We start from the raw sequence: 22,540 nt of genomic DNA, 5'->3' as shown, positions 1-22,540 counted from the left end.
GGTTGGTAGCCTAGAGTCGCCCCTTTTGTAGCGCTCGTAGGCCGTAAGTACCGCCCTCTCTCTCCTTAAATGTAAAGGGGCCAAAGATGGATTCAATGTGTGGTGGAGGTTATCCCCGAAAATAGAAAAACATGAGACCAGCAGAGCTCCCATTCAGTCATCGCTTGCTTGGAGGGAAATTGAAGTTTGCCTGAGAGTAGGGAACAGTATTGACAACAAGGCCCAAGATTTGATTATACAAGAGACGAAAACCTGGAGAGGTAGTAAAATTACTATCAACGTACGATCCACTCTTGAGGGAGCATGTGCTTCGAACTAAGCTTTGTTCCAGACCGAATACATACATGTCTCCACAAATACAAAATGAATTTATTACAAAATTGGGGGATCACGCTAAAAAAACAAATCATACAGCAAGTAAAACAAGCCAAATATTTCTCTATTATTTTTGACAGTACACCTGACATTTTAAAGCTGGATCAAACTTCCGAAATAAATTTTACGGTACGTTGTCATGGATAATGACGGGGTGCAGGTTCGTGAATCTTTTATTGACTTCATCGACACAAAGGACATGCATGCTGCTGGAATCGCTGAGATGATTCTAGAGAAACTGCGTTCGGATGGCTTAGACAAGGGGTCAAGGCTATGATAATGCTGCGGTCATGAAAGGTCAAAACTACGGTGTCCAAAAACGTATTCTAGAAGTCACTATTCATTGCCTGCTCAAACTCTGAAGACATTAACTAGCAGAGATGAAAATTCATCGACTAGATCTGAAGCAGGTGAATTATTGGTTGCTGTTCAGTCTTTTAATTTTGTCACCTATTTTGGATTTTGGGCTCCTGTATTAACTGAAATTAAGGATGCGCAATTCTACCTTCAGAAGCAAGGATTGTCTATTCGAGACTGCTCACTCAAACTAAAAACATTAGAGACATTTTTAAGTAGTAATCGAGAGGACATCGATGAAGCCAGCATTACCTTTGCCGAAAGCGTGTGTTCAGATCTGAGAATCAGTACAGAACCTCAAAAACGTATTGGCCATAAGAAAAAAATGCCTGGTAGGAAAAGTGACTACTCTGTACTTACACACAAAGAAGAGCTACGAAGGGAAATTTATTCTACCTTGGACAGGATTGTTCAAGAAATAATTACCCGATTCGAGCAACTTCATAATGTAGCAGATAGATATGAATTTTTGTCGCCTTCCCAGCTATTAAATCCTCAGGTCGAAATCAATCTCGATAGTACTCCTAGCGACATTGATAAAAACGAATTTCTGCTGGTGCGAAAGAGGCTTCACAGTTTGTCACAGTTTCATCAGAAGCCTCCGAACTTCCAAAACAAAGACTTGTTGAGCTCTTGAATTTTATAAATAAATATCAGCTAGATGATTCAGTCCCGAATATAATCATCATCATTCGCATATTTTTGACTATTGTGGTAAACGTCGCTACATGCGAGAGAAGTTTTTCCAAACTTAAACTGATCAAGAATTATTCACGATCAACGATGACAAATCACTAATTTGGCCATTTTGTACATTGAACAAGAGCTGGTGGAAAAAAAATGGATTTCGATAAAATTATTGATACTTTTGCCACAAGAAAGCGCGTAAAATTCATTTGTAGTATGTTTATGTAAAAGTTATTTTTTTTTTGAATTAACAATATTTGATTAATGAATACATATTATTTTGAACAGGTTTTGCAATGTTATTAATTAGTTGTTTTTTTTTTTTTTGGGGGGGGGGGGTGGGCATCAAGATGAGGTACCGCACCAGACATCATATACTCTATATATATACAGAGCCGGTCCTAACAATTGCAGTGATCGCGCGGGGCCTAGTCTGGGTGAGAATTAAGATTTTATATTAGAAAATAAATTCGACTTTGAATTTTATTCATTCTTTAATAAGAACAAAATTGCGATCAAATATTTTTACTTTACGAAATTTGCAATCTATGGCATATTTTTATATGCCAGTGACTATAAAAGTAAATAAAGTATTGGAACTTTCGATTAAGATGAAAATTTGCCCGATCATTACATTTTATTACATGAAAGCTGACAATGTCTTTTATCGCAAGTATTGTTGGCGTTTTCCCCAATGAATGACACACAAAAATGAAATTTGTGTATATTTTTAGGGGATTTTTCTGAGTTTTCATGGGGATTTTACTAAATTTTTATAAATTAGGAAATTTCCAGAATTTTTTCGTATATATTTTGCAATAGAATTAACGTGGGGCCCATGAAAGCGCTGGGCCCACTGCGACCGCATATATAATAAGCATTTACCTTGTTTGAACTGGCGGGTAAGCAATGTATTATTTCTGCTGGTTCACACCTCATAGAACATCTTACACTTACACATAAAACAATACAAAACTGAATAAGGTTTTTTTTAAATTTTATTTTTACTTTTTTCATTTAATTGTTTGGAATTGAATACAAAAATGCCAAAAAAATATACAGTTCGAGGAAAAAAAAAGTAAAAGGGCATAATAAAAGTATGATATAACATTTTTTATAGTTTCTTAAAAAAGTTTAACAATCAACAGATACATATATCCCAATATACTTTACAAATAAATAGAATCGGATTTATGGCAGAAAAGACAACGCGGTTTCTCTCCAAAGGCCTCACCTTTAAAAGGCTGCCTCAATGAACTAATACTATTTGTTACAACTTTTGTAAATATTTTCAATAAATTTAATTTAAAAAAAATATTTAATGGTAAAGCCATAATTTATTACTCAAACATCTATTTATTGCTATTTCATTAAATACTTCAAAGGAACACTGGTTACCTCCATTTTAATAATACTGATTGGATTATACTCTTTTTAAAAAATAAAATAAGGATAATGTTAAGAACATCTGTTTCTATGGTCAACGGTAAACTAGCAGAGCGTCAAGTGGCAAGAAAAGCCGCAAACCGCCTCTACTTTCCCCACCTAAAGTCAGGTAACCATTAGAGTTGGATAGTTTCTATAAAATCCCTAAATTGAAAATCTCAGTCGTCATTGTCATTCGAACCCAGGACAACAGGTTCGGAAGCCAAGCGCTTAACCACTAAGCCACCTCGCTCCCAATAGTTGATTAACTATTTTATTTTTATTATTGATTCTTGTGTTTTCTGGTAAAAAAAATAATTGTGTAAAATTTAACTTGATTTCAAATTTGGTATGGGAGAAATAACCTGTACAAACTTTTTACCAGACAAGCAAAGTTAGTTGACATAACATCTGTAAAAAAATTGGCTTAAAAACCCAAGTTAACAAAGCGCACAAAACATAATGAGAGTCCAATAAATATAATGTTTCCTTAGCTTAGCATATATGTCAGACGTTACTTCAAAAAAAGGAGATTATTACGTCCTAGGCATGTTATGTGTAAATCTAGTCATGCATTACACATGAGATGCGTAGTATGCGTATACATCATTGACAAAAATGCAGAACAGGTACAAGATATTACTTCAAAACTGAGTCCTGTAGCTTGGGCATTTAACATTAAAATTAGTGAAGAAAAAAACATTAGTTTATGGTTGATATAGTACAATATGTTGCATACTGTTGAATGGCCTAACATACGAAGAAGTTAATTCATTCGAGTACACGGAGTCTAATATAACAAGACAAGAAGGGTGTTATGGGACGATTAGGAATTAATTGTTTGTTTCGGAAATTGGGGAAGTTATGACTTAGAGACAATGATGTGACTAGTAAAAAACAAGACTATGATTTCGGCTGAACGAAATCTCAGCCGACCTCAACAGGCTACATCCAGGACGTCTTAGTAATAGGAAGATTTTTTTAAACGTAGAGGGTTAGCTTTCATTTGACGGTTCCTTTGGTAGCTATTAAACTTTGTATTTGACATTCAGTATAAGCATCGACTAACTAATATTGATTGTTCGGCCTTTCTCCGGTTATATTGGATTTCGTTGAGTGTTACCTCCGTTTGATTATTCGCTTTAGACTCTGCGAAAGCGCCTAACAAGTATAAAACAGATTAAACAAAAAAAAATGTTTAAGCGTGGCATCGTCTGTATAATATTTGCAAAAAGAAGCATCTTCTTCGCTAGTGGTCTATTAACTTTTATATGGTTTTGAAAGTTAAACACTGAATGTCGATGCTGAAAGAAGAATCCAATCATTTTAAGTACATTAAATGCTACAGAGAAATGCTTGGTATCATATACTAGGAGTTTGTACCTTAATACTATGAAAAGACAAAATCTATGCTGGTTTGGTCATACTGTAATACATGACGCACTCTCAAAAATTAATTCTTCAAGTTACATTGAAGGGATCACGAAGAAAGGGTCGTTCTAAGATAAGCTGGCTAGATAACATAAAAGAATGGACCGGTTTTCTCTTACTATCCTACAAATAACAGCTGCTAACCAGGAAAAGTGGAAGGATTTGGTTGCGCAAAGTGTCACAGCACCCTTACGATGAAAGTCAAGGAACTTGATGAGATGATAATAACTTTTTTACAATTACCAAAACAAAAAAAAAAGAATCATTGTTATTTTGCTTTATATATGGAGCCTAGTGAATAGTAAAAAAAAATCAATTTGTAATATTTTCCGAGGGAGGGATACATATTTCTGGTTAGGGAGGAGGCTGAATCCGGAATCTACCCAGCTGGTTACGACATAATTATTATAGATAGTGTATTACATTCCTTTGCTCACAACTAATAAAGCAAACAAAATAATTCACAGATTACTAAAATAATATTTAATATATAAAAAGTTTAATGCGTTTATATTTGTTATATAAAAATGTCATTAAAAAGAAAGCTATAGATTAAAAAAAACAAACAAACATAAACATGAATACTGTTAGAAAGAGTGTGTAGCGTTCATTTTAGCTGTGTTTAACACTTTATCTCCTAATCGACGAATCCATCGTTGATTTGTTATCATTGCATTAAATTAATGGTTAATTCTTTTAAAACTTGACTTTTTATATAAAAATAGCATGCATTTCCCTTTCATTCTAAACCGCTTTCTGATAACACAAAACAAAGCTATTGAAGCTTAATCATAACAGGGGTAGTGAAATAGTTATAAGCAAAATTAAGAATTCCTTGAAAAAGGGGAAAAATTAGGGAGAGAAAGAGTTAATAACTGAAAATAAATAGCCAAATTAGTTATCAACGTGAGGTAAGTTTGAAAATTGAAAAACAAGATACTCAATTAGCATAGACATAATTATTTAGTTACCGCTTAGAAGTCGGAGTGTTCTTTGCATTTATATTGTAGCTACTAATTAGGCGTCAAATTTTTAACAGTTCTATTTTAGTAACTGATAGTTATTAAAAAGCTTACTTCATCTCACACTGTCTGGCTAGGTGTAATCTTGAGCACATTTTTTTTGCTACTTCCCATTAATAATAATGCAGTGGGTACCGAGTCACATAGGTGTGACTGGCAACACCCCTTGGCCTACCAGGGAGGGCAAATTCCACCCAGTGAACAGTTTGTAAGCTTTCATCAAGCCCTGGCAATAATTCAAAAAACAGAAATGGAAAAGTGGTTTGAGTGCTGGGACAATTCCCAAATAGCCCGTGGAGTCTGGGAGCGCATGAGGCGCCCTGACCGCACTTCCCCGTGGTGGAGGCTGTCCAGGCCTGAGCAGGCTATTATACCACAGTGCAGGACAGGCCATTGTCCTGTTGGCTCATATTTCTCACGGCTTTGGCCAAATTTCGATTTACGGTGCCCTCGCTGCGGGGAGGAAGAGGAAACCGTGCCTCATGTTCTGTTTGACTGCTCCAGACTTGCTGATCTCCGTCTCGACAGGTCTGGGAAACCCAAAACTCTCGACCTGTATGGTGACATGTATGCACTACGCAAGACAGCAGGGTTTCTGTCCAGGGCTTTTGCAAGAGAGGATTTAAGCCTCTCAAGCCCTCACTCTAACGGAGTTTGATGATGATGATGACTACTTCCCATTCTCGGATCAAGTTAAACATTTTGCTCAGCTATTCATTGTCGATGACAACACAGGAACCAGTAATAAGTAATTATAAAAAGTTAATCAACAAGTCGTTTATAATGATTTTGTAAATGACCAATAGTATAGTAATGAAAGGGTAGATAAACCTTGGGTAGAGAATTAAATTGTTCGATAACTCTTTTAAACTATAGACTTTTGTTTTACTTTAAAACCATAAAACCTTTTTTTTTTTAAGCACTTCAATAACTCTGTGACTTGCAAGCAGGTCTACCATCAAATAGAACACGACCCCAAGATCAAACTCAGACTCAAGCAACTCTTAAAAAATATCATGGTAAATTATTTTAAGTATAAAAGTTACGATTGAGAAAAACAATATATACAAATAAAGCATATGGTACATACCTTTTAATGATAGTCTAAATCTATAAAATAAAATAATGACATCATAGATACAATTTTCTTTTTTTTTTAATTACATCAATTCATGCTTTAATGATTATAAAATGCTCAGTGCAATCTCTTTACTGGACCAGAGTTGGTTAGGTTTCATCTGGGAAAAGTTTCCATGTTGCCCTTAGGCTCTCAGAAAACACAACTCTACTAGAGTTAGGACTAGAACTCTAGCATACTTGTTAGGTGGCAAAATATATGTTTTTTTTTTGTTTTTAAAGTATACTTGTAAATATCTGTCTCGGTGTTTTGTAGTGAAGTCGACGATCTTAATCGGATTACAAACGTAATTTTAAATCTACAACATTATCAACTACTCTTAATAATCAACTACTCTTAATAATCAATACACTATAACAAATTTAATACCATATATATCTATATATCTATATTTCTCTCTCTCTCTCTCTCTCTCTCTCTCTCAATATATATATATATATATATATATATATATATATATATATATATATATATATATATATATATATATATATATATATATATATATATATATATATATATAAATAAATAAATGTGTGTGTGCATGCATATGAATCAAAGACTAAGACTGCTTTAATAGTACCTTATTGTGGATATGTTGTCATTACAAGGAATTTAGTTTTCAAAAAAAAAATAAAAAAATAAAAAATTCACATTTAATGTTTGAATGTAACCATGCGTGAATGTATATTTCGTTTGCTATTATTATAATCTTTTATTTTATGTAATATCCGAAACAATTGTAAGATACATTTCCTCAAGGATAATACTTATATAATATTATTATATACAAACCATTTTAAATTTAAAGGCCAAAAAATGTGGTATTTATTTTTATAGGCAATACAATATTAAATGTAAAATACACTTTTAATTTAACTCTTGATAGCTCTCCATTTAAAGAAGCAATACATACGTTTTTTGTAAACACTACTCAACAGAAAACATCTAACTCATAAACTTGACTACAGTAAATCCAAAATAATGTCCAACTAACAAACTAAACTCTAATGTCTCTCTATTTATTTCTGGACACTAGTTCAGTGTGATAACGGTACCCATCTGTTAAATCATGGTAAATATCAGGCTTCAGCTTTGTACCAATCTATATCTGAAATACGTTCATGTGTTCTTTTAAGTAGCACATAAGCGCTCTGATATCTACTTATGCTTTGAAAAGGCACGAGTCCGAATAGTCATGTTCCTTTACTAGGGCTTGTCGGTGGGGGACTCGAGGACTTACTGTACCTGTGCTGACTTTTCAGTCTCCTCGCTTTGAGAAGTGACCTTACACTACAAACTCGTATGTGGTTATGTAAGGCTTTTAGTCACATTACCATATTGCGGGTCATATTTGCGTGAACTGGTCGTTTCCATTGTCAATTGACATGTGCCATTTGTTAAGTGTTACAGTAGGTCGCACACACCTAAGCTCTATTGTTTCGCCATTATAGTTACAACTATATTATATTGTTACATATATAACACATATGCTACTAGTGACAAAAAAAAAAGCAGACAAAAACATGTTAAAGATTTTGTAGAAAAAAAAAATCCAGAAAACACTAAAGCATATCTTTCACATTAAAACTTTAGGTGTAATAGAATGTTTTAAAAATGATCTCGAAAGCTCTTTTAGTATGTATAGCTGACTTAGTTTTATATTTGACTGTGTAAACAAAGCAGCAACGAAGCCAAGAGAACAAAAACAGACTAGAAGAAAAATGTAATATATTCTTAAATAGTATTATTCTTTGAGTTTAGCTTTTGGTGTTCGGATTTAAGAGATTTGTTGTCCTTTTCCGTCTTCTCTTTTCGGTTCCTCTTTGTCTCTCTTCTCTTTGCTAGAATATGTGAAATCGCTAGAACCCTAGTTTGAAAAAAGTATAAAACTTCTTTAAACCATTCATTTTTCATTTTCCTATTTATGTACAGTTTACATTTCTATTTACCAAATGTTAAAAACTACTTTTCAGTAAATGTAACGTAAGCATGAATAGCTTGTGCTGCCTTTATATGTCTTTCTTTATGCATTTTCTTTTTTGTTAATATTTTTATTTAAGTTGCAAATAATCAATTTATTATAAAAAATCTTCTTACTTAATGTTTTGCTATAAATTAAACAAAAACGCTTTGACTATAATTAGAATTTGAGGTTGAAAATGTTCCTAGGATTTAAAAAAAACAAAAACTTTTGCATCTTTATGCGACTGATGAGTCTATGTGACCAAATGTGTTCAGCTGCACATTGAGTAAACTATTTTACTTGGAGTATGTGTCGATTGCAGGGCACTGTTCAGCTTGTAAGTTCTTCCTCCTGGCCATTCTCCATCAAGAGCGATGTAAAACAAGGATGTGTACTGGCTCCAACACTAATTGACATCTTCTTCTCAGTCGTACTAACCAGTGCTTTTAAATCCATGGAAGGCTCTTTAACCTGGCACGTCTTAAAGCCAAAACGAAAAGTCGTATCTTGATAACGGAGATAACGATGACGCGGCACTCGTATCTCACTCACAATGAGGTCTATAGAAGCTAGGGAAAGCCTTAGCAGCTGCTTGTTAAGAGTTTAGCCTTACAATAAGTCTTTCCAAGACCGAAATCCTCTCACGAGACTTCGCAGAAATACCTGTAATACATATTGGAAACCACATCCTTTCAGTGGTGATAGAATTTACCTACTTGGGTTCCTTAAAATCTTATCTTATAGCCCTGACGATTCCAAAAATTGTTGATTTTAAATGAATAAACTTGTTTATAGTTATGATCTAAAATATAGTGCTTATTGCAGTGTATGCCTACTCCAGCTCGAAAGAGTTACTAATTCAAAAACCACATTAATAAATAATAGCTAGCTAATCTTATTTGTAATTATCGCCTACCACATTAATATCTACTTTTATTAATACTAATATTACTAATATTTCAACATACTCGTAAGAGTAATTAATACATTGAAGAAAACAATTAAAATTAATTTTAATTTGTGAGTTGTTCATTTATTTCTCACCTTTTAGTACGAATATTTCCATTTTTTTAGTTTATACAAATTTTTAGTCAAAATTAAGTGGCCTAAGAATTCTATGAGTTATTCTTTTATTCCTAGAACTTTTTTTTTGTCTCTTGTTTTCTATAACCTTTATATCGTTTGTTGCCTTTTTTATTGTATCATTTATAATTAATAGAGACATGCAAAAAAGCTTTAGTATTTAAATGCGACTTGTGTTACATCTGCACATCTAGCATCTCTAGAGAAATCATATTTTATCTTGTCTCACACCAACTACAAACTGCTAACTACAAACAGGCACACATGCTAAGTTATGTATACAGTTTTATGTTGATTTATTCAGGGATGCCCTCAGGATATTTTGCAGGGAGGTGCAAGCAGCCACCCGCCACCCATGAATCAAAGTCGTAGCCTCAACTTTCTTGTTATAATATTAAAGAAAAGAACTGCCCCCTATTCGAGAACTCCTACCTAGTCAATATTAAGTACAAAATAAATGAATTTATTTTTTCATGAAATAAAAAAAAACGAAACTAAACACGGGAACAAAGTATTTACTGTACAACATTGTTAACTTTATCCGTGAGGCCCGTGCTTGCCTACGTTCGATCAAACAAAAACTGCAAATGTTGACTGTGGTTGCAGAAACTGTCAGTTGTTACTTAGAAGTTGATTGATTTGATTGTGCGAAAAAATGGCTAGAATTTGGCTACTCAGAATCTAGAGTGCACCCCCTTGCACCCCCTTCTACGGGCGCCCAAGGAGTTAACCCTTCACGTTTACCAATCCTATATAATCTATAGTCAATGAACTTTTAAAATACATAGGTATATTCAAACAGTAAATTTCAATAACATAGACATTACTTACACATAGTAAATGAATCTGAAAGAATAAAAATAATGTATTATCATTTACATGCCATTAGCTCGATAATTGTATTAGTTAGATAAACAAAAAATGAATTTAAAATACTGTAATGACTTGATAGACGCGTACAAGTTGGGTTTAAATGGGTATTTCCTTAGTGATATGATGATTTAAAAAAATCTAGAACGGAAATAGCTTAGAGACATACTAATGAACAAAGTAGTAGGCTTAGGAAAGTACGTATTTGTCTATAGCCGACGAGGTGGAATATGTCCTTATTTCGTAACGAAATTATTATATTATAAAAAAGAAATCGGATTATCGTATTATTCATTCTGTTGTGAGTGTTATTATTAAAAAGAACTCGTAACTACAAATAACATCATCTTAAGTCAGAAAACACAAACAACCTTCTCAACAGAAGAAACAACATCTAAACTGTTCTCATATTATGTTTTTTTTTAGGGGTTCTTACGAGTTTTTGCAAAGGTTATATGAACTACAGGATTGGACCCCATGATGACCTTCAAACTTACCGTAAAAAGAACGCAAGCTAAAATACAATCGCCATATAATAAGGTCTAAGAGGCTCGCAAAGACGTTCCTTATGGGAACAGTACCAGGAAAAAGAATAAACAGACAGAGAAAGCGATGAGAAGACAGCAAAATAGAATGGATGGGCTTGCCATTGAAATAGGTTCTATCTAAGGCAAAGGACAGAGAAGGATGGAGAAAGGCGGTCGACAGATCTTGCATGGTGTCCCAGTGATCCAACAGACTAAGGGATAGGTAAAATTAAGCTAATATCAACTCACTCTGTTAAAAATGTTTTCACGTTTTTCTCCCACACACATTTTCGGATCAAGTTGAAACTTAACATAATTATGTATTGTACCTGACAAAAAATGAGAGTCTACAATCTTGTATATATGCAAATATATTGAATACCAAAAAAAAAACATAAATAAAGGGATTTTGAAATTACCCAATGTTGTATTCATATTCGATAGTTTTACTTACTGTGTTAACACACCAACACTAACAATTGTCAAAGTAGCAATACAGAGGTCCCTTACCAACTTGTTTGGGTCATCTAAATTTGTGTAATTAAAAACAAAGCATAATGGTATCACAAAGATAAAATATTTTTTTTCTAAAATCACACCTAACCCTTTTAAGTGTTTTTATTTACATCCACCATTGTAATCAAATATATCATCGTGTCAATAAAATTTTCTGTAAATCTAGAGCTATTACCCCATACAACTTTAATACGTAATAGAATAGTTGTTCTAATTAAATTATATTATAATTAATACACTTACAAAGGTATATACTATTCTCACTAAATAGTTGTTTGCTTTACAGCATCTCATTAATTTATATGTTTTGTAAATAATTGCTTAATTTAGATCTAAAAACATGTCACTGGGGAAGCATATCATTTCTAAATGTTAAAAAGAATTTTAAAAAATATTTTAAGGCTTGATATAGCTTCATAGCTCTTAAAATATTTTTTTAAAAACCTGTTTTATTGCATTTTGAATTATTAATGAATGAATGCCTGGTTGTGTGATATGCACTCGGAACTGTCGTTTCTTACTGTATTGTCCCGTCATCTTTCTGGAGGTTTTGGTTAAACTACAATAATTACAAAACTTATATCAACTCACTCTATCTGCACTGGCGAATCCAGGAGGCGGTAGGGGCGATCGCCCACCCCCACTCGACCGACACTCCTCCAAGGGGGGGGGCGGACAAATTTTAGTAAAGAAATCACACAATTTGTATACGATTTTATTAGTAATATATAATAATTATTTATATTTTAACCTATGTTTCGATTATTTCGCCTCCCCCCTAGTATGTTTGCCAATTTGGTGGGATGGGGAGGTGGCGATGGCATCACTACCGACCATAAAATTCGAGTGGGGGGGCTGTCAAATTTATTTGTAAATATCAAAGCTTCTTAATGGAATCAAATATCTATGTAATTAAAACTTGTTAGCGATATTTTAACGTATATATGTAATGCCGTTCCCCTGTTAGCCGATTGGGTGGAGTGGGGGGGGGGGAGAATAAATCTACTGCACTTCCCACCTAAGCCCCACCTAAACCCCATGAGTGTGTGTGTGGGGAGGTGGTGCTACTTTTAATTAGAAATCATAGTCTTTGAACAAAATTACTTGAATTACTATATAATTTTTATATCATGTTGCTACACTTCTGGTATGTTAGCTGATTCGCTGATGTGGGGGGGGGGCGCAATTGTTTCTTCTGCCCTCCCCACTCTAGCCCTCTGAAGGGGAGGCGATACTATTTTTATGGAGAAATCATAGTTTATGAACAAAATTAGTTGAATATCTATAAAATATACGCAACATATCGATATTTGAACCCTTTTGTATATTATGTCGCACACAGACTATGATCTCAAATTGTATCAAATGTATCGCCTTTCGCCAATCGGATAAACCAATACGTTTTTCTTTTTGTATTTTAGTTAAGAAATTACAAAATTAATAAAAACAACAACAACAATGTCACTAATAAAATTTATATATGCTATAAATTAAATTGTTTTATCGAGTCGCCCCACCCCCATTCTTTAATGCCAAATGCAATGATTAGCAGAAATTATAAAAAGCAGCGAGGATTAACATTTTCACTGTACTGTCCCTCCCATTTCCAGACGATAACATGACGTTTTTAAACAGAAAAGTCAAATAAGGCGACACAGTTTATGTAATTGCACACGAATTTATCATAGTTATTTTAAGAAAGGTTTTCTTTTGGAAAATTTAGAATTCATACCAAATCTTTCATTATAAGAGTAACAATTGAGATGAGTTCTGAACCCAAATATTATTTTCCTAGTCATCTTTTTCCAACCTTTACTCATACTGATATTTTTCTGTTGTATAAAAAAATTTGGAACTATAACTCACAATACAAAGGGCCTACTTAAATCCAGAAATGAAAACAAATTTTAAGTAGAATCTAATTGGTTCATTTAATTTCTCCTTCTACTTCCAATTTTTTTTTTTGAGCTTGGAAATATAGTACTGTAACAAAACAAAGTTACAAACATGCTTATTGAACAACATGTATAACTTACAAATAAGCTTTTTTTTTAATATTATTTTTCGAATACATTTTTTTCGGCGGCGATCCTCAAAGCCTTAATATGTTGGGTATCTTATCTTTTCAAGGAACAAATCGGTAATGTAGTAAGTGCCCGTAAATTCATATTACAATATTTATCAAGTAAAACATTATTTAAAAGGTCCTTTTTGAATAGGATGAATAATGAGCTGTAGATGTCAGGAGAATGCGTTTCTGCAGTGAAAAATGCAAGAAAACGCTTTTGGCTCCCCAAGACCCCCTAGCTGTCTAGACAAAGGCCTTAACATGGCTGTTTTTTTTGTGAGTTTGTTTTCGCCGAAGGTTGAGAAATACTGCTTCTTTTAAAAGTATATCTATATCTGTATCTATATCTATATATATATAAATGCTGTACGCGCGTTTATGCTTAGGGTTAGAGTTTACTGGGCGTTAGGGTTAGGGTTTTGAAAAAAACCCACCCCCCTCCCCACTCCAAAGTTCTGGATCCGCTAGTGTCTATCTGTCTGGTAAAAAGTGTTCAGTTTATATGCTAGAATTCAAATATATCTCAGATACCTTTTTAACTTTGGCTCTTATAGTTGCGAAAAAAATGCATTTTTACCTGTTAGTGTTTTTGTTGAGCTTTCATAACTTTGAAATGTATTTTTCTTCAGTTCATCTTCTAAAAATATGTTTTATTTTTAAATACATTTGTTTGTAATTGTTATAGTAGAGTCCCGAAAACTTGGCTTAATGTTAATCAAAGTGTGTGAGCTTTTTTTAATGCTCATATCAGGAATGGTGTTAAAAAAATGCAATACTGTATTTCTAAGCATTTTTTGCTTGAGAATAAAGTTAAGACAACGTATCCTTACAGAAGTAAAAAGTACGTATTTCGACTCGAAAATTAATGAATAATTCCTAAATAGTATTGTTGTGAAAGACCTCCAAAAATACTTATCAAACCAGAATAAAATTAAATACCAATAATGGGGTTGTTCCATAGTTCTTTCATGTCACGTCGTAGTATTGTCTACATTTATGGCCCATATTGATTTCACTGTTATTTGTATTTGAAAAATAGTCTACATCTTTACGTATTTAAATAATAAAAATTTGCCAAAATAATTCACTGAATGATATAATTTTTAGTAGATCTACTAGATCTAGGCTAGCACTAGATTTAGATCTACATCTTATCATAGGAAGGCATTGCCATAATTGTCATTTTGTAAGACCATAACCACGTGACTTATTTTATGGTAGGCAAGATTCATTGTTATTTTTTTCTATAAGGAAACGCTTAACTCTTTCTCTCCGTAATTATTTACCACATTCTGATGGAATCAACGTTGGTATCGTCTGTTAGGAGAGAAAGAAATAATGGTTGTTGTTTTCACCAGTGTATATTTGATTCGTTATGCAGAAACATCACTTTGTCGCTTGAAATATCAAAGTTAAGTTGCAACTACACTTAGTCCCACAATATGTGATATTTTAAAAGCTCAGTGGGGCCATCGTTATCAATATCCTCATTAACTTCTGTTGTTTTTTTTCATCAACAATAATTTCTGCATTTAATTGTCTGCTTATATTGTTATTTTTCTTTAGAGTGATGTCTTATTAGGAAAGCCGGTTTATTGAATACCCAGTTTTCGGTACTCTTGTATGTTTGAAAAAAAAAATCTTTAAAAAATTTAAGAAAACAATATTATTTAAATTCATAAATGTTTTAAATTTATATTTAAAATGTAATCAATATTATATGCGAATTAATAACAACAAATATACAAGAATTGAAAATTAAAACAAAACAACCATATACAAAAAAAATATATATAATTTTAAAATATTGTTAAAAGTTGTCTTCTAACAAGTTTCTACACACGTAGGTAAAAAAGCAAAGCTTCGTATAAACGAGCCAAGTAGAAATAGCAGTGAAATCCCTAAGCTAAACTTTTAAGGGCTGCTGAAGAAGCCATGACAAATAGTCTATACAAAATGTATAACAAGCTTAAGCAGTTAAGAGAATTACCAAATCTTGGAGTTATCACAATGTAATTAATAAAGGTAATTTGAAACTGCCAGAATATCAACCTCATAAGCAAGTCGAGCTAATTTTTCTAAAACATTATACTTAACCTTCTAGCATTGCAAGCAGGCCAAATTATATCAGAAAAAACGGGTTTTGCATTGGGCCACAGCACAAGTAACGAACAGAGGAAGAGATAGCGGACTTACGAATAGCAAATTGCACGCAAATCAATGCCGAATAAACACAAATGATTAACTAAAGAATCATGCCATGGCCAGACAGAATAAAAAAAAACTGACAAGTGTCAAAAGTTGGAAAAACATTGGAAATATTGTCTCAGACTAAAGAAACTGGCAATAATTACATAGTCTACATCAGCATTTGCGAAACTCATTAAAAATAGTTTGCACCTGGCACGTAATTAACCTAATGCACTCTTTGGTCGTGACAAATTTTCGAACCTAGGAATGTAACTGCATAATAATAAAGAAGGATCCTAGCCATTAAATTGAGATGTTTCAAATACTTATAAAAATTAACAATAGCAAATGAGGAAATCCGTTATTGGATCACAATGGCAATCGGCCTCCTGACGCCTTCTCACAAAAAAAAAAGAAAGTAAAAGTTCCTCTTACAGACCTTCAAGGTCTTCTCACAAATGCCATTAAAAAAACATCAAGCTTAGACTATAAGGTCATATGATAAAATCTTAAAGGCTCGCATAGATCTTTATATTCAGAGAAAAGTAACAAATAAAAAAACAAGGGACTCACACAAATAATTGATGAGTAGACAATATTACAAATTAATACGCGACTCTAATACTGTCAAAAACAGAAATGGAGAGAGATATTCAACAGTTCATATGCGGTACCTTAACGGTTGAAAAAGTAAAATACAGGCGAATAAAGGTATAGCTATTGACATAGCTACTATTTAAAAAAACATGGCCTTCAGGTCTTGATAAGTATCCCATCTATTTATTTAATTTAATATTTAACGCAAAACGATCTTTTTTTTCTAACAATTACTAAATAAATGTGTGGATTTTATTTGAATCTGTCCAGCATGCTTTTATTTTATATCTCTAAATAATATATACTCACCATATAGTATCTTCAAGTTGTAACGTCCCAGCTCCCTGCCACACATCTTTACTTTGATAGTTATATTCTCCGGTTTCAAAATGATTGTGTTGCCACTCTTCATGTGATGATCATCAGTATCATAATCCAATGTACACAGTTTTAATGCTTCTTTATCATCAGACGATAATGTTAAATATAGTTTGCTGTCAGCATTGGAAATACGAATTCTATCATTTTTTCTTACATCTTGGTTATTTACTGAAAAATGTACATCTTCGATTCTTGGAGCTGGAAAAATATTTGTATACTGGAAAAACACATATAATGTAGGAGATCTAAACATTCATATTTGCTTTATAACAATAATTTAACTTTTTCAACTATCTGGACATAAAATTAAATAGAGTTTTTGGACATTTCAAACTATGTCGCAAGCTGAACAATAGTATGCCAACATACTGAGTTTTCGCTTTTAAGATTCTTAATTTTAAGAGAATAGAAGTAACAGTTTAACTATAAATCAAATTAGATGTATAATAATTGTTTCCCTCAAAACGATTAAAACAAAACGCCTGCTCTGTTCAAAATATACTAAATGCCTTTTCAATGACTACTGGGCTGCGTTTTTGGGCCGATTCAGTGCATCACATCGCCCAGGCTAATTGAATAGATGAAATACACAATACTAACAATCATATTTTGCCCTAAATGTCTTTTTTTGTGAAGTTCATTTATTATGTCTATAAAACGAATGATACATAACTATACATGGGCGTAGCCAGGGGGGGGGGGGGGTCGGAATTTAGTGACTAATTTTTGCTTTCATTTTGTTTATTTTAGGTGAGATTTTAGTACTAAACCTTCACTAGACCCAGCAAACGGGGTTTTGAGTTTAAACCCCCTACCAGGGGGTTTAGAGTTTAAACCCCCCTACTAGGTTTTTTTTTAGTTTAAAACCACCTACTAGGGTTTTTGAGTTTAAAACCCCCTACTAGGGGGTTTTTAAGTTTAAAACCAAGTACTAGTGGTTTAGAGTTTCAAACCTCCTACCAGGGGGTTTTGAGTTTGAAACCATCTACCAGGGGGTTTTGATTTCAAAACCCCCTCTACTATAAGCGAAAAAATACATTTTCAATATAAAAGATGCAAATTACACACTAAGATTTTTTGAGCGCAACCAAGACAATGGGGTTGGGGGGTTTAGATTAAACCTTTCTCTTCCAGATTTACAATTTAATCCCCCCTCCAGATGGTTTTGAGTTTAATATCCCCCTACAGAGCGTTTTTAGAATTGTAAGCCTCTATCTTCAATTTTATTCTAAAGCAAAGTACAGTTTCCAAATTCAATGAGCGTAGCTAAATGGGGTTTTGAATTTTTTTAGTATAAAACCCCCCAACAGATGATTTGGACGATAGAAAATCTAAAGCAAAATAGTCACCTAATACCAAGAGCGTAGCCAAGAGAGGTTACAAATTTCTACCTGTGGCAGGGCTTCATTAATAAAGTGCATGAATAGTCATCTGCTGAAATTGAAAACACTAAATGTGGCTCAACAAAGTTGGCTAAAACGAATTTTAGGATTCAGTAATAGAGATCGGGTCCAAATCAAGGAAATCCAATGCCGAACTGGGAGTTGGCCACTTAGTAAGGTTGTGACAGAGCGTCGCATGAGGTTTGTGGAACATGTTCTGCGACAAAATGAATTACGCAGCATACAAATTGCGATTATATTCTAGTACAACTTGGCGTCACACATTTATGGATGTCTTCAAATGAGATGGAAAGAGGCTTTAGACATTGCCAATGACAGATTTTTGTGGAAACAGCTTGTCGGCAAATGCGCCGAACGGCGCGGGAGTGTCTAAGTCAGTAAGAATAGCACATTAGGTGTTTAAAATAAAACTTTTTAACAAGATAATGCACTGTAGATACCTTAGAATGTGCATTTTGTTGGCTTTCAATACCAGAAATAGTGCTATGCGGAGGGGCTTGCAGGTAAGGGCGGGTAGTCTACAATTTTTCCACTAACTCTAGGAAGAACCTATAATAGATCACAATAATCGTCTTCCAAAAGAATGAAGGGTCAGAATGTAATAGAGAATAATTATGTACACACACACACACACACACACACACATATATACATATATATTTTGTTTTATGCGGGGGGGGGGGGCGGGGGGGGGGATAAAAAAATCTCCCCCCCCCAAAAAAAAATAAATCCTGGCTTCGGCCCATGTATCTATATGTATAATGTTAAATATATTTTTTGCAGAGAATACTTTTTTTTTAACAATATTTGTATTGAATTGAGAACTTCATAGAACCTGGAGGCTGGAACCTGGGAACGGATCTCAAAAAAAGGCTCAATAGTTGATGTATATTACTTAGAACGGAACTACTAACTCAATGGTCACATAAGGAAAAATCTAGTTTTCATAATAAATATCATAATAGCTGGGATTTTTAAGCTTGTTTTGGTTTATGCAAATTTTAAATACATAATTAGTAGCTTCTATTAAAAATATGATAAAGAGGAAATAATTACCTTTAATACTATGTGGCACTCTTAGTTCTTTAGAAAATATTTCCGTTGCTTCGTTGTATAGCCAACCTGCTTTGATTAATTTCCTATTATCATTTTGTAATGCAAACATATTCCATATGATCTCACTGCAGTCACTATTATTACAATAACAACGTTCAGCTGCTGTTTTGTTCTTGACGTCTATATTACATATCTGAAAAAAAAAAACAAAGATGAGTTTTATTTCTAACTAATCATTCGTTTGTTACAGAAAAAAATTATTATAGTCCTTATTTTAACTATTATATGAAGCTCATTCCCAAGATTAGGTTGAACATTTATTTTGTGTAGCAGCTGTGAAAATGAGCTTGTGGTTGTTTAGCAGGATTAGTTGCATAAAAATAGTTTATTCCATTTTTGTGATTGTATCATTGTAACTGGACAGTCGTTTGGATTTATCAATGGTCCCCGTCCTGCGGGAGGTTAGGACTAGGAAGTAAACTATCTTTAACTCAGAAGGAGCATTCGAAACATATAAAACATTTTTAAACAATTCAGACTAGCTGATTAAAATATAATATAAAAACAATAATGGTCCAGTGCCTGATGACTGAACCTCGCTCGGTAGAAGAATTTCTTATAAACATAATAGAGTTGACTCCTTCCTAACCTCATTTTGAAAACGATCTATACATTAAAACTGGCTTATTTTAAGTAAATTTCCGTCTAAGCCATGAAGAAAAAAAAATATAGAAGAAGCACTTTATGGTCTACGATAATTTAAAGTGAAAATTTATTTTACAATGATGAAGCATTTTCAAACCTCGAGTTTCTAAATTAGGCAAAAAAAGGTGAGAAATGTTTTCCCAATTTCCAAATGTGTAATCTTTAGGAAAAGTATTATAGCCGTTTTGGAAATAAATTTATATCAAAAACTAGTCGACCGGCGGCGTAGCATGCACCGCTATTTTGCAGGGACGGCCATAGGCCACAGCAACCTATCCGACCGCAGTGGGCCCCACACTTTCATAGGACCCGCAATTATTCTATGTGTAAATAAATTATTAAATTAAACCATTTTATAACTTATAACAGATTTCTCGCAGCCACCTGATTTTCCAGGAGCTCCTCGAAATCTCCAGAAATAGAAAAATATATGAAAAAGTCATAGAAATCTCCAGAAATTATTAAAAATCTTTTGAAAACTCATACAAATCTCATGAAATAATATATAGACAAAAATGTGTCATTTTGGGGTGCCTTTTAATATGGAAAACGCCAATCCAACGGGCGATAAATAAAAACGGCATTATGCATTAGCCGTAATTGTGTAATCTGTTGAAAGAAGCTTCTCGCGCCTCAAACTAATGAAGAATTACTTTAGGTCAACAATTCTCAATCTATTGATTGAAACATTCATTAATTGTTGCTATTGAGCGTTATCTATGTAGGAAATACAATTTTCATGATACACTGTAAGACTTCGCTACACGCCAGGCTCGTAAAGTTCGTGGGATAACTCTATCCGCAGAAAAAAAAATAGTGATCTTTCCTTTACTTCTATTTCTCGTCTCAACTCTTGAGTGAAGAAGAGAATTATATATATATATATATATATACATAGATTCATAGGACCCTCACTTTCATAGGACCCGCTCTAATACAAGGTGTATACATTATTATATTAAATCATTGTATAACTTAAAAGAGATTTCCCACGGCCTCCTGTTGATTTACCAGGAGCTCCTGGAAATCTCCCAAAATCGCAAAATATACAAAAAAGTCCTTAAAATATACAGAAATATATAGACAAAAATTGTTATTTTGGGGTGTCATTCAAAATGGAAAACGCCAATCTTACGCGCGGCATTATGCATCAGCCGTAGTTGTGTCACCAGATGAAAGAAGCTTCTCGCGCCTCAAACAAATGAAGAATTACTTGAGGTCAACGATTCTCAAATATGGAATGAAATATTTGGAAATTCTTGCTATTGAGCGTGATCTATGTAGGAAACAGAACTATTATGATATACTCTATGACTTTGCTACACGCAAGGTTCGTAAAGTAATTATGTATGTAGTTAAGAATGGATAAAATGCAAACAAGAATTTACTTTCTAATACAAACTCTTTTAAATTTCACTTATTGTCCACTTCCCTACACAAACATGGCCTCGCGAAATCCGTTTCGCATAAGGCCCTACAATGGTTAAGTACGGCCCTGCTATTTACATATATATTGTTACAAATGAACAGTGATAGGTAGAGGTCAACGTATGACCCCGGCGAGATGACACAGCAGCTAGTGTTCCCTGGAATCTACATGTACAAACAAAGACAGGATGTGACGTGTCCACACGTGTTGTTCCAGGGGACGAACAGATCTAAGTAGGGGGACAGTTACTAATGTACAGTGACAGATAAAGGTCACTACGTGTGACCCCGACTTGATGACACTGCAGCGAGTGTTTTCTGGAATCTACGTGTATAAATAAAGACAGGATGTGACGTTTCCTGACATGTTATTCCAGAGGATACTAGGATTAGGGACTCTATATAAGCCAGAAAGTTAATGTGAAAGTCAGTCGTATGGAGTCGTGAGTGAGCCGTTACAGTCGATACAGACTATGTAAGACGTGTGCGGCTCTGTGGAAGAGAAATGTGTACGACTCGATGCAAGTTAACTAGGGTAGAGTTAACTGGAGTGGACTACTGTCGTTAAAGTCTATACAGCGAACTACAGTGGACTTGAGCCGTTACAGTCGATACAGTCGATGTAAGACGTGTGCGGCTCTTATTCGGTAGACTTGAGTACGACTTGGTTCAGCTTTGGGAGACCTGGAGCGACACTGGGAAGTGTGTCGTTGGTCTGTTCTGTGGAATACGGCTCGAGGAAAGTTGAGAAGAGATGAATTGCAACGAAGTATAGCTAACTGTAAACTGACAGATGTTGTACAGTCTTCTACGCTACATGTTACAGTAACGAATTGTTAGAGTTAATAGTCATTAAAGTTATATGAAACTGAAAGTTTAGTCGTCAAGTTCTTTGCTGTGTTTTTATTTGTGTGCCAACTAATACTTCTAGCCAGAAGATGCAGAAATACGTAACAATATATATATATATATATATATATATATATATATATATATACATAGTAGATTACTTAATCTCTTTCTGCTGTTTTGTGTTTGTAAAATGTTTATTTGTAAAATGTTTTACAATGTTTCGAATGTTCCGTCAGGGTTAAAGATAGTTTACTTTCTAGTCCAAACCTTCCACAGAACAAAGGGGGATGGGAGCGGGCAGGGTTTGATAAATTTAAAAGATACTCCAGCGCTCAGGCAGCCATCCATAGTGTGAACACTACTCTTGTGTTTTCTCGTGGACTATCAGCAGAAATAAGAGAGTGATATCAGCACAGCTAGTTTATTACCAAAAATGGACTAACCCTAACCCCAAATCTTAAAT

The 22,540-nt window shown here is 33.7% G+C and overlaps 1 protein-coding gene across 12 annotated transcripts in view; it reads right to left on the bottom strand.

Moving 5' to 3' along the window:
* Positions 1 to 2,399: 2,399 nt before the first annotated feature.
* Positions 2,400 to 22,540, bottom strand: part of LOC106076246 (uncharacterized) — a 94,870-nt gene continuing 74,729 nt past the window's right edge. For 6 of the 12 annotated variants that reach the window (XM_056009923.1, XM_056009917.1, XM_056009916.1 and 3 more), the window contains 6 exons: positions 19,093 to 19,285; positions 16,562 to 16,831; positions 14,043 to 14,102; positions 11,336 to 11,408; positions 10,316 to 10,330; positions 2,400 to 8,305 (listed from right to left, as the gene is read on the bottom strand). In XM_056009923.1, coding sequence (XP_055865898.1) covers positions 8,173 to 8,305; positions 10,316 to 10,330; positions 11,336 to 11,408; positions 14,043 to 14,102; positions 16,562 to 16,831; positions 19,093 to 19,285 — 744 coding nt within the window. In that variant the 3' untranslated portion in view covers positions 2,400 to 8,172. Of the gene's footprint in view, positions 9,065 to 10,315; positions 10,331 to 11,335; positions 11,409 to 14,042; positions 14,103 to 16,561; positions 16,832 to 19,092; positions 19,286 to 22,540 lie in introns of all 12 variants that reach the window. The other 6 variants (XM_056009918.1, XM_056009924.1, XM_056009919.1 and 3 more) reach the window with 6 other exon arrangements.

This window comes from Biomphalaria glabrata, chromosome 14, assembly GCF_947242115.1.
Source record: "Biomphalaria glabrata chromosome 14, xgBioGlab47.1, whole genome shotgun sequence".
NCBI classification, from domain to species: domain Eukaryota; kingdom Metazoa; phylum Mollusca; class Gastropoda; family Planorbidae; genus Biomphalaria; species Biomphalaria glabrata.
Note: the sequence above shows the minus strand (reverse complement) of the source record. Positions and strands in the feature narration are given on the sequence as shown.